Source organism: Besnoitia besnoiti, chromosome V, assembly GCF_002563875.1.
Source record: "Besnoitia besnoiti strain Bb-Ger1 chromosome V, whole genome shotgun sequence".
Lineage (NCBI taxonomy): Eukaryota > Apicomplexa > Conoidasida > Eucoccidiorida > Sarcocystidae > Besnoitia > Besnoitia besnoiti.
Genome location: NC_042360.1, coordinates 821,578 through 835,937, shown reverse-complemented (window position 1 = coordinate 835,937; position 14,360 = coordinate 821,578). Strand labels below are relative to the sequence as shown.

Genomic DNA, 14,360 nt, shown 5'->3' with positions numbered 1-14,360 from the left:
TCAGTAAACTATCCCCGAGCGAGTTTGCCTTCCCGAGGGAACGAACGTCGGGAAGAGCGGCTCGAGATAATACAGAAGCATGGGCCCGACGATGGCTGCAGCTGCCGCTGACACAAAAAGGGCCAGCCCCGTGAGGAAACAAAATGCTCTGAAGGCGAAATTGCGGGCGAAGATCAAGAGAAAAATTCCTGCGGACACAACAGCATGTGGACAAAACATACACTCAGGCGACATGCGGTTGGATGAACAAGCGTCAGGACTGGCCTCGCGCGACACATTTTCCCCACGCATTGTCATGTAAAGTAGGCCATGGACACACCGGCTTCACATATAGCTCTGAGGCGTGAGACATCGTCTCAAGCCGTGCTCGTCTGCAAACGAGAATGACCTGTATACTGTGCGAAAGAGGTGATTTGCTCACTCGCTCAACGAAGCTCCTCCCGTCTGAATGCAGCTCTATCAATATGACTCTCCGTATCTATGAACCGACGAAATAAGCACATGCACTGTGCACGGTTTTCCGCGAGGAACGTGGGGGCGGCAGTGATTACGGAAGCATACTTTCGCATAATCAACCCACGATGTGGGGATGCAGTAACGACACAGGTTGGAGTCTCGCTGCACTGGCATTTGCCGCGCCGTCTGGCCTGTTCCCGTCTGGAGAATGCTCGGTTGTTTCCGTCTCCCCGCGGTGTCTGCGCCTTGCGGTTCCTTCGTTCGGGGGGCTCACCGACAAACTTGGAAGCAGCTGATAACGCGAGAGTTGATATTGCTCTGCGAGCGCATTTCCAAACTCGGATCGCCGCTCGTCGGCTGGGTTTAACCGCTGTCGCTGGGTGGGCTAGCTGGCGCGGCTGCCTTTTCCAGCGCTCCCCGTCCCACACAACACGGGGGACCCGCGAGCCAGCTTGACTTCGTGCTTCGCTTGTGTGAAGAAACAGGTAAACAACGTGCGTCCCGTACTCCGCCGCGAAGGTGGCGCACATGAACAAAGCCTGAGGAACAGATAAGCGTTTGTTTAGCGAAAGATATGTAGGGGACAGTGCGCAGAGGAAATACAAGCATACTGGCTACTCCTGCCATGGAAAACCTGAGAAACCCTCGAAGTGCGCAACAGGCGAGGCGGCGACCAGGGTGCGAAGGCGTCCGTCCGTGTAAAGCAGCACAGCTTGTGTCTCCATGCGGCTGTCTCTATCGCTGCTAAACGCGCTGCGTTCATGGTGCTCAAAACCATGCTAGCACAATAGTACTTCGTCTAATAACTACAGATTAATGTCCTCCTTCCAGGTGAACTGCACGCGAAAGCACACACTTACGAGAAGAGAGATGACATCAATAGACGCACCCAGGATCACCAGGCAGCTAGCGATCATGAGTGAAGTGGTGGTGAGGAGAAGAGACACGAAGAGAGCCCCCGCCGGGGAAATGAGGAAGGCGAGAAGCAGGCCGAGGCCGCCCGCCACCAGAAGAAGCTGCTTGCACACCGTTGCGAAGATTCGCTCATCTCTGTGAGCAGGTAACCAAGCAAGACAGTAAAGGATCACGAACAATTGCAGCCTATGCCAGCACATTCCTATATAGAGGTATACATATACATGGCGACGCTACCCCACAGGGCAGCATCCATCCAGTGGCACGCGTATGTAAACACACGTCTGGATGCAAATGTAGGCAAACAGGAACAATGATGGAGATAGATAAAAAATTCAGATATACCGGCACCTGCGTACGTCCAAGCGCCCAGAACTACCGAATGGTAGCCATCACCTTCCGGACGCAGAAATCCGCTACACTGGACAGAACAGTGTTTTTGCCTCCGCGCCTTGGCGTCCCTCAACTGTGCGCCCTCTCAGCCAGAACGAAATTTACAACACTGAGACGCTCAGAAATGTCTAAGCGATAGAGAACACGCCCGCGTTACAGCCGGCGACAGTCGTCGCCCTCCCGCACTGGTCCAGTCGCCCAGCTGCACTGCCCTTGCGTGGAGCCCTTTCCTCTTCCGTATCGAGCTTTTCTTCCTCGCTTTCCCCCCCCCCCCCCCCCCCGCCCCAAACGTAAATTATGTTGATCGTCCTTTGTACGACGTGTTCCGGTCTCACCGTTCGGCTTCTTCGAACCAGTTCGCATAAATGAACGCGCCATCCAGGCTCAGTTTTTCTTGAACCATTCTCTCCAGCTTTCGCTTCGTCTCTACGTTTGCGAGAGGATTATCAGGGCGATACAGAGTCGTCAGCAGGATGCAGCTCGCCTCAATCCGGGTGTCGTTGTTCGAGAGCTGCAGCCACGAATGCACATGGAAGCCAGCGCCAAAACTGGTGCCACACAGAGACTGATGCGTTCTTTGCAGAAATAAACGCCTCGCGGCGTGTTTTGACTCGTTATGCACCTACAGGATGAACTCGCTCTGTAAATAAGAATCGTCTCACAGAGCTCCAAGGCCCTGAGTCGCTGGAATTTGTCGCATCACCACGGCGTGCACAGCCATCACTCCTACTGGACGCACGACCATCGGAAGACTCAATCTCACTTCGGCGCGCACGCCGAGACGCGTTTGAGTTCCAGTGCGAAAAGGAATTCTGTCCGCATGTGCCTAAAGAGAGTACCTTACCCGAATATACGCGGATTTGTAGAGAGGAGGAACGACATTCTTGAGCCACGGCGCCTTCTCGCTCGCAGTCGCCTCGGTGTCGTTCTGCTCGAGTGAACTCAGAGCGCACACCGTGTTGTCGCCGTCCGCAATCCACTCTCGAAGCCGCGAATTGAAGTGCAATGCAGAGTCGAACGGGAACGCGCGGCGGGCGGTCGTATTCGCGGGGAGGTAGGGGCACTCAGGCACGATCGCCGGAGGAACGTGACCTGAGGGAAACAAGCCGTGACGAAACAAGGCGATGAACGGCCTCAGCGAAAGGGTCACATTCATAGAACGCGCATGAAAATGGTGCAGCGTCGACATGGACACTTTCGTCCAACGTGCATGTGGAGTGGCGCGCCGGCAGCGTCCGAAGCTTGTCACGGCGCGTTCAGCCCCACCTCACCCTACCCCTCCCCAGGCCACTCCCCTCCACAGAAAAGGATGGATCTGTACGGAGTGCGAACACGGTGGAGCGTCCGATCACGACTTTCAGCGTTGCATGCGCAGTGACAGATTGCCCGCTGCCACCCGCGCCGTGAACTGCGCCGCAAGGTCCCAAGGAGGGAAGGCCTCTTGGAGATCCCGTGTGTGCATTCCTTCTTGCGCGGCTCTTCTGACCACCCTCGCTACGGATGCAAGGGATGACTGTCGCTCGAGTGCCCTCCCCTCTTTTCTCTGTGAACAAACCAGAGCCACTCTCACCCGAGGCGTCCGCTGAGGCGGTCCCATTCACGTGAGCCTCCAAGTCGGTAATCCAAGACCTCGAAGAGCCCTGAGCAGCAAAACGCAAGTAAACAAGTCGAGTGTGTCACTGTTGGACACCAGTGGCACACGCTTGTTTCCACACGAATGTCAAAGCACGGACGCGCGCACATTCGCAGCTTCAGTCGCTCGTGAGAACGGGTCGGGAGATAGATAGATAGATAAAAAGACGTATGGAGAGCCTCTCTGGAGCAGCTCTGCGGCGTCCCCCACTCGAACATCTCGTTTCCTTGCCGGATGCAAACGGCGAGCCGCACTCGGGGTCCCTCGCTTTTTCAGAAGCGCACCTGAATTTCGGGCAGGGCCTCGAGCTCCTCCAAGAAAGTGATGATTCTCTGTCGTTGTTTGGCCTCTCTGTACTCGAACTGGTCTTCACTGGGGAGGACCAGAAAAGCCGCAGAGGGCATACCCGCCGGCCAGAAGAATGCGACAGCGTTGAAGAAGGAAAGCAGCGGAGCATCGCGGCGGAGAAAAGGAAGGATATCGAAGAAGGGGCTCAGGTGCCTGCACAGTAAACCGCTGGTCACCGTGGCGAGGGAAAACAGCGTCATTACGATCCGCCTGCAAAGGCGAAAAGACACGCAAAGAGCCAGAGCAACGCACATGCCACATGCGGGTGACGCGACCCACAGTGGCACACCGATCGTGAGCCTGGGGAAAAAGCGGGGAACGTAGCGTACTCCGCAGACATGTCACCAGAATGCCACCGTGCATGCCTGCTTGAGAAAACACAGACACAAGCCAGTCTGTGGGATACCGTTTCTGGCAGCTATGCCAATCCGCACCTTGTGCGCGGCAGAAAAAGTCTGACGGAGTTTCAGATTGAGTCTGCAGTACAGGCTATATGGCCGTATACGCCGCGTACTTTGTGCATGCAAGTGCCTCACATCCAATCCGACTCAGACGCACACGCCCGCGTATATCGTTTCTGAAGGTACGATGACGAATACCGGCTGTGAAGGCCCAGAGTCCCTTGTGCGGCGCATTCAGAAAATCATCGCGCTCTCACCTGTTTCGCCTTCGCGCAAAGAAATCCCAAACTCGTATCCCTTTTCGTTCTCTTCTTCGTTGTCGCTCTCCCCTCCGTCCTCGATTCGGGCCTCTCTCTTCTCCTTTCGCCTCCGCCGCGCGTCGCACCGCGTCGGCCGTCTCCCCGGGTTGTCTGTTTTGAGTGCAAGGCATCACGCTCTCACTCGCGCCTGCCCTTCGTTTCGCGTCTCCGCCTCCGGGCACTCTCTCCCTCTCTAGGGGCGCCGCGTCTCCATCATTTCCCGCCTGTGTTCTGCCAGCCCTGCCCCTGCCTCCGTGCTCTGTACCCCCGGGGCAGCCGCATCGTCTCTCGTCGCCGCTCGGCGTGTCCGCACCGCTTTCTCCGCCATCGCTTTCTCGGCTCGAAAGGCGCTCGACACCGGCGCTGGCGCCGAGAGGGCGGGTCCCTCCCGCGGAAGGATTTGCGTGAGCACTCGCCCCACGCTGAGACGCGCGTGCGACTAAGCTGTCCACTCGGAAGGGGCCGCCTCCTGGAGACGTGGCGCGCGCGTCTATTTCCTCGTCTTGGTTAGGCAGAAGCGCCTCCGTCACATGACGCTCAAGCGCGCGTATGCCAGCGATATCGGCATCTTCTTTGGCTAGCGAAAAGGAGTCGTCAGAGTCTGCGCTCACCACTTCTGCTTCGTTGTCGCTTGCAGCATACTGGCTGGCGAGTTCGCGGGCGGGCGTCGCCCTTCCGCGCCTCTGCTGGATCTGCCTTGCCGCGCTGGGCGCGTCTCCACGAAGCGCCTGCATCGCCGGTGTGGCTTCCCCCGATAGTTCCACACTCGCGTCTCCGCTTCTCGTCGGCGACGGCTGCGTCCGCGCCGTCCCCGTCGCGGGGCCTGGAGACGCGTCCCCTCCCACGAGGCGGTCAGACGCTCCACTGGAGCCCAAAGAGTCCTCGGAGTCCACTTCTGCCGACGGGCGAGCGACGATCGCGCGCGTGACGAAGGCGGGCGGCAGCGTGGCAGGACCGGCGACGCGGTCATACCCGGTCGCGTGGAGGTCCAGCGGGGGAGTCGCCGCCCCATCGAGGGCATCGCCGCGAACGGAGTCGCCTGCCCGTGAAGGACAGCTCGCGAACGGCGACGCACAAGGCACGTCCAGACACGCCGGAGAGTGAAGGAACACCTGGAGTCCAGAGATCAGAGGCGGCAACACAGGCGCGCTGTCCACAGGAAGCGGGCGCCCACAGAAGGCAGACGGCAAGTGCCTGCAGCCCAAATCGGCCGGCGGCCACGCAGGCTGTGCCGAACAGGAGCTCGAGTCACTCAGCGAGTCCTCCGAATCGTGCGCGCCGAAGTCGCTGCCATGGCAGAACGCCGGGCCTCCAAGTTGAGGCTGAACTGCACGCGGCGGCGCGCATGTTTGGTCGATAAAAGAGAGTGACGAGCGCGGCGACACAGGGCCATGATCCCGAGGCCAGAACGGCTTGTGCAGCTCTCGCTGCGTCCGCGTCGCTTCCGAATGGCACTCCGAGCGCCGCCATGCTGCAGTCTCACGACAGCGCACGCATGCGCGCTCCACGCCTTCGCGTCCGTCGCGTCGCGCTTGACCGCTTCCCCCGGCTCCGGCCGCTTTTGGGTCGCTTTTTGCCCTCTCAGCGGCCGCGTGGGACGCGCCAGCTCCCGTCTCTCTGGGATCGGATCCAGTCAAGCTTCCCTCGCGAACTGTAATGACCACGGGCGACGCGACTATGGCGTCGACCGCGAACTGAGGCAACGCAGATCCGAGCATCCTCGAGGGGCAGAGGTGCTGGGCGAGAGCGCATGGACATCCAAGAAGAACTCTGGCGTGCCTACGGCGAGCGACGGCTGCTCGAGGCGGACGAGGAGGGGACAGAAGAAGAAGAGGTGGAAGATGAACCCAGAGGCGGCAACGCAAGCAGTGGCTCGCGCGACGTACGCGACCGCAGGCAGATCGAGCGTCGACGTGAGCGAAAGAACGGCAACGCACGTGAGAGACATCAGCAGAAGGGACGAAAAAGACGAAGAGATGACTCGACGCAACGCGCGCAGCTTGCTGTCGCTCCGAAGCAGAAGTTGCTGCCAGGGCACTCTCCCGCAGTCTGACAGTTGGTAAAGCCCTGCCTGCTGGCTGATGGACGCTGACGAAAAGCCCGGCGGCGCACCCTGCGCGCCATCCGCGCGCAGAGAAGCCAAGTTGTCGTTCCGAGGAGGCCACGGCCCGCGTGGAGGGGGTGCGCGCCCAGGAGCGTCGAACGAGAAAGGCCTGTCCGACGGAGGCAGCCGTGAGTCACCGGAGACACTCCCAGAGAAGTGCGCACTCGCGTGACCCGGCGCCGGTGGAAAAATTCTGTGAGGCTGGCTTCCGTGGATCTGCTCTACCGGACAAAACGCAAATGGAGAGTTTCCTGCACTCCCCGCCCAAGACACGCCGTCGCCGTCCGCTTGAGCAGCATTCGCTCCATCGCGCACGCTTCCGGCGTAGACTGAAGAGGCGAGCGATGGGCGCGACGCATGCACACACGCAGAGGCGAACGCAGGCCATGCAGAATAATGAGGCTGCGCCATCTCCGCTCTCCGCGTTTCATCCTTCCGCAGCTCCCTCGCGCTGGAGCGCCGCAGCTGGAGAAGCGTGAGAATCGAATTGTGGCAGACGAGGCCGAGAAGCATATGCACCACGAGGGGCGCCAAGGGCGTCACAGGCTCGCGCAAGAGAAGATGACAAACGCAGAAGCTGACTGAAAGAGAAAACAACGTGACAACGAGGGCGCCGAGAGTGAGGCGCACACACGTTCTCAGCGGACGAACGCCGAGAGCGGCGAACGCAGACATGAGAAAGACAGAAACAAGAAACACCGTGTAAAGCAACAGGGGCGTCTCTCGCGCAGCCGCGAGGCCGCACTCGCGAAACGCGATCTGAGAGTTGAAGATATGCACCGACCAACGCGCATCTGGCTCGTCCAGGCCGGAGTTCAGCGCAGCAGAGGAAGACCGGGAGACAGACAAAGGAGACGGTGAAGCGGAAGACATAGCCGCAGCATCCGACATTGGAACGAAAGACGAGTCCACATGACGCTGTTGACGCAATCGCACGGGCTCATCCGCCGCGTGGCGAGAACCGCCCCCGCCTTCTTCGACCGTTTGCGAAGTTGGTCGGTCACGGCCTACGGACTGAGCCCTATCCGCTGTCATCCCTGATATCCACGCAGTCTCAACCTCTCCCGTGAGCGCCTTGGCTTTCTCGTGATTCTCCTTTTGCACCCATTCCATCGCAGCCACTTCCCACGCGTCAAGGTCCTCTGAACGCCCTTTATGATTGTCTAACTCATAAGTAAACATGAGCGCGTCCGCACGAGCTAGGCGGAAGTCAAGCGACGTTGTAACCTTGCCCTGCATCCCTCGTGTGCGTCCTCTATCCGCAATGAGCATCTCATCTGCCACCATTGTCAGTGCTGCCACGCGCTCTCCGCTCGCCTCGGTCGGGCCGCCTCTGTCGCGTGTCTTCTGTGTCTCCGTATCCAGCGACTCCCCCTCCGCGCTTTGCATCATGCGCTCTTGCTCTGTTTCCGTGGAAGTGGGCTCTTCCTGAAGCCCGATGCCGCGGGCCTTTCTGTGGCCTCGCGGGTCAAAAAGGAGACTGAGAGGCGCGTAGGAAGACGTGGAAAGATACGCGGCGCCGTAGTGCAGGAGGGTCGCGTTGTTAGTCTGTGCGCCTGCAGACGATCGCATGCGAGGGGCGTCGAAAGAAGCCAAAGACAGATGTTTAAAGGCGGCAATCGTGCGGGACTCTCTTGGCAAGCGAGACAGAAGACAACACTGACTCAATGGAAAGCATTCACACGCGTACCGATGCAAGCCCAGTTACGTATGCGGGGAGAAGATGTAAGGCTCCAAGGCAGATGACAGCCACACACATGCCGAGTGTCATGCCTTTAGTTACAGCAAATTCTGTAAATCGCCACGTTTGTCGGCACGCCTACGTGTGTGTGTATGGCTTCATCCTACAGGCACAGGAATAGAGGGAGATTTACGGGTGCAGTCACATGTACGGTCGCAGGCGTAGAATGGTGATTGACATGCAGCGCGCAGGGACACATCTGTTCCCGCGTTGTGCGGAGAGGGTAGGGACAGGACGGCGGAACTCACCATCGAAGGCGGTATCAAACGCTTGCGGAGAGTCGATGGGAACGCCTACGACGGCCTCATAATTGCCAAAGAGGCCGCTGGCGACGCACACAGACCCTAAAGGAAAAAAACCACACACCCTGGGTGCGAGATGCAGCAGACAAAAATACTGAACCGTGGGAGGCACTCCGATGGGTTCTCTATCAAGCACATGGGACAGAGGGGGGTTCGCAGCATGCTAGGGACTAGAACACCGGAGTTGTGTTGTCTCTTGAGCTATCCGTCAGACATTCGCGACGCCGTGACGCAGTCCCTCCTCTCCCTTAAACTGGTTTATCTGTTTTCTCGTCGGTGTTCAAGCATACTGCGTCCATCCCCCCCACCTTCCCGCTTCCGGAAATGTTCATCTTGTTTCGTGGAGTCCAGAATCTCGCCGTTGTCCTGTAGAGGTTAATCTCTTGGAGTGTGCCTGTGCCTCCCCTCTGCCGCTTCGATGGCCCCTCTGTCCCGCAGTGGCTCTGAGTCTCTTGCCCCTTTCGGCTCTAGGCTCTACTCTTGTGTCCCTGCGTCTGGTGTCTGCTCGGTGCGAGTGGTTACCGACGGTGCGGGTGGCGGTCGGTGTGGCGGCGCAGAGGTCGTGCCAGCTCTTGCTCCCCGCCTTTACTGCCGTCTGGAATGCATGCTGAGAAGCCCATACTTCCCTCAGCACGCTCTTCGCCAGCAGCCCCGAGCTCTGATTCGGGCGCACATGGCGCCGCGAGTTGGACGCTGCGGGAGCGGAAGACACCGACGCCGCTAACGAGCAGGGAGACGAGGATGGAGGAGAGAGCACGGAGGGAAACGAGTGCGGAGACGGGGCTGGAGCGTCTGTGTCAATCGAGAAAGAAGAATGGAAGAGCCCGGGCAGAACGTGTGCGGAAGGCGAGTTCGCCGGAAGCGGTCCGGTCCGTGCCGAGCCGAGGTCGTCTCCAGAGAGCCGACGGCGTCGCACCTCCTGCGCACGAGCGGCGGAAGCGTCGTCGGCTTTCTCGGCATCTCTCACTGCTCCAGCGCGCATGGGGGGTTCGCCTGCGCCTCGCACGCCGCCAGGGCACTCCACTCCAAGGAGTGCGACAGAGGAAGACGGGGACGGGCGCGACTCCGGCCGACTCGCCGGCAAGCTGGTCACGATGCGTCCCTCAGTGGGTTGTGCTCCCTCACAGTTAGCCTCTGAAGGCTCCTCCGGGGAGGCGCCGCCCCGCGCTGCGTTCAAACGGTCTGACGCTGCTCTAGGGCCTCCGCCTCCGCCACGCTCACCGACGTCGGACTCGTCCTCTCCCGATTCGCCCCGGGACACTCGTCGGGGTAGCGTGTCAAATTCATCTGGCTCAGTGGGCCGTCTACCGCCTCTCTTCGCTCTCTCTCCAGCGTCGTCTGGAACGGCGTCCCACTCCTGGGCGGCTTCTGGTTCAGTGTGCTGTCGGTGTCCCGTTTCCTCGTTGACGTACAGCAACTGCGTGACGCGATTCGCCTCTCCAAAGAAACGTTTCAGCGTATCTCCGCTCTCTCGCGCGTCGCCTCTCTGCGGGAGGAAGAGTGCAGGGCCTGCGGCATATCCCACGTGGAAGGCGCGGCCTAACCAAGAGCGGGCCCTGGCGACAACCCGCGAATCCCTCCATCCGACCGCGGTCGCCACCAGCCCGCCCCAGCCGCCGCCCCTGTCGCCGCCCCACGCCCTGGAGAGACGAGATTGAGAGCCTTCGTCTTCCGGAGAAGAGGATGACAACTCGGATGAGGCTGCGTGGGGAGAGCGCAGGGGCGCGAAGGACGAGAAGAGAAGATTAGAAGCGGAAAGCGGAGAGGGAGGAGGAGGAGGGTCTTCATCGTCGACCTGATGGGAATGCAACGCAGTTTCCTTGTCGTTCACCTGCCCAGTGACCGGAGATTCATTTGGAGCCGACACAAGCTCAGGTATTGCCGACGGCGACGCGCGTGGAACTTCGCCAGAGTTCTGGTTTGCAGCAGGTAAGGGCGCCAGTGCACGCACCTCTAGTGCCTGAATAAGTTGAACCTGTGCCTCCTCAGAGGCAGCGGAAGGAGAGGTAGGCCCGCGCTTTGGAGACAGATTTGCGGGGGGTTGGGAGTCCCACAGTGGAGAGAGGCTTGCAAAACGAGGTCCGTCCGGGTGCCGTGATGCCACCGTTTGATCGCCGAAAGAAGGCAATCCAAATGAAAAGAGGAGCGCCCCTACGGTTACCAGCAGAAAACAGAATCCAAAGAAGGCAGCTCGTCTCAGGAAGAAATCTGGGTGGTCGACAATCTGGAAAGCAAGGCGATCCGCAAGACGCGATAGGCGATCAGTTAAATACCTAGAAGGCCACGCACATTCGTAGTTTATCTTGGAGACACACGACATGGTAGCTCTTGCCATATGCCGTACATATCCACATGTTGCATCAACCCCGCTCCGGCACAGACAACGGCGGAAAGACGTGAGGAAAGCAACGCAGGACGGAAACGCGGTTGCATTCTGAGGAGAAGGGAAGGAGGAAAAAGGTGAGGCACCGTTATGAGACCGCGAGAGATGCTCGTTGCCGTTAGAACTACCAGAAGTCGCAACTTTAGAACGCCTCGCTGTCGAATGTGTATGTACACCTGACGGAGGTCTCTCTGATGTATGAGCGGCCTCTGAAATATCTGCAGCTCCCTCCCTCTTGGTGCATGGAACCCCTGGGCCCTCAGTGTGGCTAGTTCGCCGCGGAAACCGCGGTTGAATAAGACCAGAACATCCGCCAGCCACCATTCGCTCTCCTTGAAGGACAACCGGAGAGAAACTAGTCTGCCATGGCCACTGGGAACCGAGGAGGAAATCGGCATCCCCGGAGTCGTCGGCATCCGCTGGGGCGGCTGCCATGGTGTCAACTCCGGAGAAGCATCACTCGCGAATTGGAGGAACAAAAAAGCACTGCAGGAAAAACAAGTCAGCCTCCCTGTCAGATGGCCGTGGAAAGAGAAAACAGAGACTGTGCATGGACAGGAAGGTGAGTCCTTGCGTATTTATGGATGCCTTTCCTTCTCTGTGAGGAGAGGATACAGGCAATCGCTGTATGATCGTCCCGTGTGGTGCACTCACTTTCAAGGGTCATTCCGATGACACATAGAGTCGGGCAACATAACGCAAAATGACCCCCACGTCACTCGTCTATTGCGAGAGGACCGGGGTACTGGTGTTCACTGAATTTCAAATAATTCACAGTATGCGGATAATGGTTTATCTTGGTGTTTGGTGCGCGGGCAAGCAGGGACAGCGAGGTAAACCGCCACGCACACAACTGCAGAGACACGGAATCCCAAGGTCCTCACGCGCTTCAGCTGGCTTGGAGCGAAGGCATAAGCCAGCCCGACTGCAGTCATTCTAGCATCGAATTCTCGTTTTTCCGAGTTATTGAATTGCGGAAGCAATCCAGCCATAGCGGCGCAAGGCCAAATAGCGGCCGCCGTTACGCCGGATAGGTGCTGCCGCGGCTAGGTACGCGGAGACGAGACAGAGTCGCGGGAGTAGTCGACGTATCCAAAGGGTAGTCGTCGCGTGACGTCAGCTTAGGTTCGTCATTAACAGTTGAACCTTCATGACAGATTCTTTTCAAACAGGCAAAAACGTTTCTTCCTTCCTTTCTTGACATCTTGGTAAGCCGAGACAACCGGCGAAGCGGTACCGCGTCCCCAGTGCGCGTCAACTGGATAGACAGCGACGAGAGGAGACTGCTCACGCGTTTCACGACTATACGAACAGTAGTTTATTGCTAGACGTGGCTTTATTCATTGGGCAGTCTGCACGAACGGTACCATCGTGCTGGAAGTGACCTGAAAGATGGTGCGTTGATGCAGCCCTTTTCTTCAAACGAGTCGAGAGGGCGGCTACTCAGATAGATGCAACTGCGTCAAACGCAAAAGAGGGCGTCAGAGTTCAACGAGAATCATGCGACCAAGGGACTGCAGTAGGCGAAGCATTGCTCTCCGTGCAAACCCCTTGTTCTCTTCGTCAATCGCGTGTGACGACGAATTCTGCCCTACAGCGTTGAATCGCCGAAGGCGCTTACTTTCTGTCCGTTGCTGCAAAAAGCCAGAGCGAGAGAACAGCCACGCGACAATAGTCACCTCTACCCCGACCAAAGAACACGAACGAAACAAGTGTAGCGAAGAAAGAAGCAGCAGTCGAGTCAAAAGAAGAAATATACGTCCCTCACACACCCAACGCCGATACATATCCACAACAAGCAGGCTCCGGAAGGTTGCATTCCGCCAGAGTCGGCGGTCCCTTTCAAGCTCCCCAAATCACGGAACTTCTCCTCCTTCCTTTCCACACAAGGATGCGAATTCAGTCTCGAAGTCCAAACTGAGGAGGACTTCTCAATGGTGGCGCACTGGGACCGCTGATGTTCCACTCGAAAGAAGCGGGCTAGCTGTAAACGAGACTCTTGTAAGAAAACTTGAGCACAGAACTCGATTGCCGCCCTCCCGCTCTGAAGACAGTTGCGAGATCCCTCGGGATCTCCGTATGAGCCCGTCCAAATCTTCGCCGTTTTGGCAACACCGCTGGAATTGTGGTGCTGTGCTCCCCTAGTAGTTTACCAGATGCGTGCTCATCTACACCTGTCGTGTGAATCATATTTCCTCGCCACCCAGTTCGGGGCGGTCAACAGGCATGACTCTGTGGAGCAGCGGATGCACCGTCAGTCGAATTTACGATGTGACTCCAATTTGGTTTTGACCGCGACCTATAAAGTGATCTTTGCCCCTACTCTCAGCATTCCGCCACGCAATACAGAGAAGCATACATGTGTTGGGCGCTGGAGCAGGTTTCTATATTCTCTGAGCGCAGCTTTTCGCGAGTCAAACAGAACCGGTTAACCCTAACCGTCGTTCCGCGTAGCAAAGGCTCGGTTGAGAGAGGTTCCTGGGTCTGGATCCGCGACCTCCGCGGGTCTTCCACTCGAGAGCGCAAGACGAGTGACAGCTCTACTTGACCGCCATGTGCTGGGCAATCAATGGCGGAAACCGCTAAACCAATAGAAGTGATGGCGTGAAAATGTTCCGACTTTCTGTCTTCTCGGCCCACTTAGCGTTTCTATAAAAAAATCGTTTCCCCAAGCAGGAGGCGCCACCTTCACCTCGTCCCTGTCTTTCAGCAGTAAATGGCTACCCTCGCGAGTTCCCTCCTCGCAGCTGGGTCCGGAGTCCGTGTTGATGTGATTGCGGTAGTTGATTGCGGGTGTGCATCATTAAAGTTGTACAAACACAGAGCTACTTTTTGGAGGCACATATGCGCCAGAGTCCAGAAGTTCTTGGACGCAGTCCGCTCGCTGCGACCGGACTTTCCCACGCCCGCTTGTCGGGGAACTCGGCCACGAAACCGTAGCAAGCATGTGTTCTGCGGCTGGCTCCTCCTTGATCCGTCTAGCAGCAGCATCAGTGGATTGACGAATACATCGGCGTGCGGTAGACCTACTTTTCGCCGGCTTGATTGTGCATCTATGTCTCGGCCTTCTTTGCGACAGTTTTCGTGCTGCCCGACTGTAAGCCGACAGCACGGCACACGTGGGGTCCATGCAGGCCCCCCTCTCTGTCGCACATGGAGGCGATTTTCTTCCCTCGAGAAAGACAGGGTTTGCTGGCCTGTGGGCGACGCATGCAGCTTCCGCATGAACGCACCTGCGGGGCAGGCGCCCGCGGGTCCTCGATTTGTCCTCTTGGTTTACGCACTTTCTCCTTGGTGGTCCTTTTCTTTCAGAAGATAATTCTGAAAAAGGGGGAGGGCTGGACATTGAAAATCCTCAGTTCGTTGAGTTTCCAGGGAAAACAAA

General features: G+C 58.2%; 1 protein-coding gene across 1 annotated transcript; it reads right to left on the bottom strand.

The window, feature by feature from the left end:
- On the bottom strand, positions 1-10,912 carry BESB_059390 (uncharacterized protein; the record flags this gene model as incomplete). Its single annotated transcript, XM_029364353.1, has 11 exons — positions 1-188; positions 731-995; positions 1,317-1,506; positions 2,100-2,275; positions 2,609-2,856; positions 3,335-3,404; positions 3,682-3,955; positions 4,404-6,139; positions 6,229-8,105; positions 8,539-8,634; positions 9,115-10,912. 11 exons carry the CDS (start codon positions 10,910-10,912, stop codon positions 1-3), a joined length of 6,918 nt encoding a protein of 2,305 aa, XP_029219061.1.
- Positions 10,913-14,360: the final 3,448 nt, after the last annotated feature.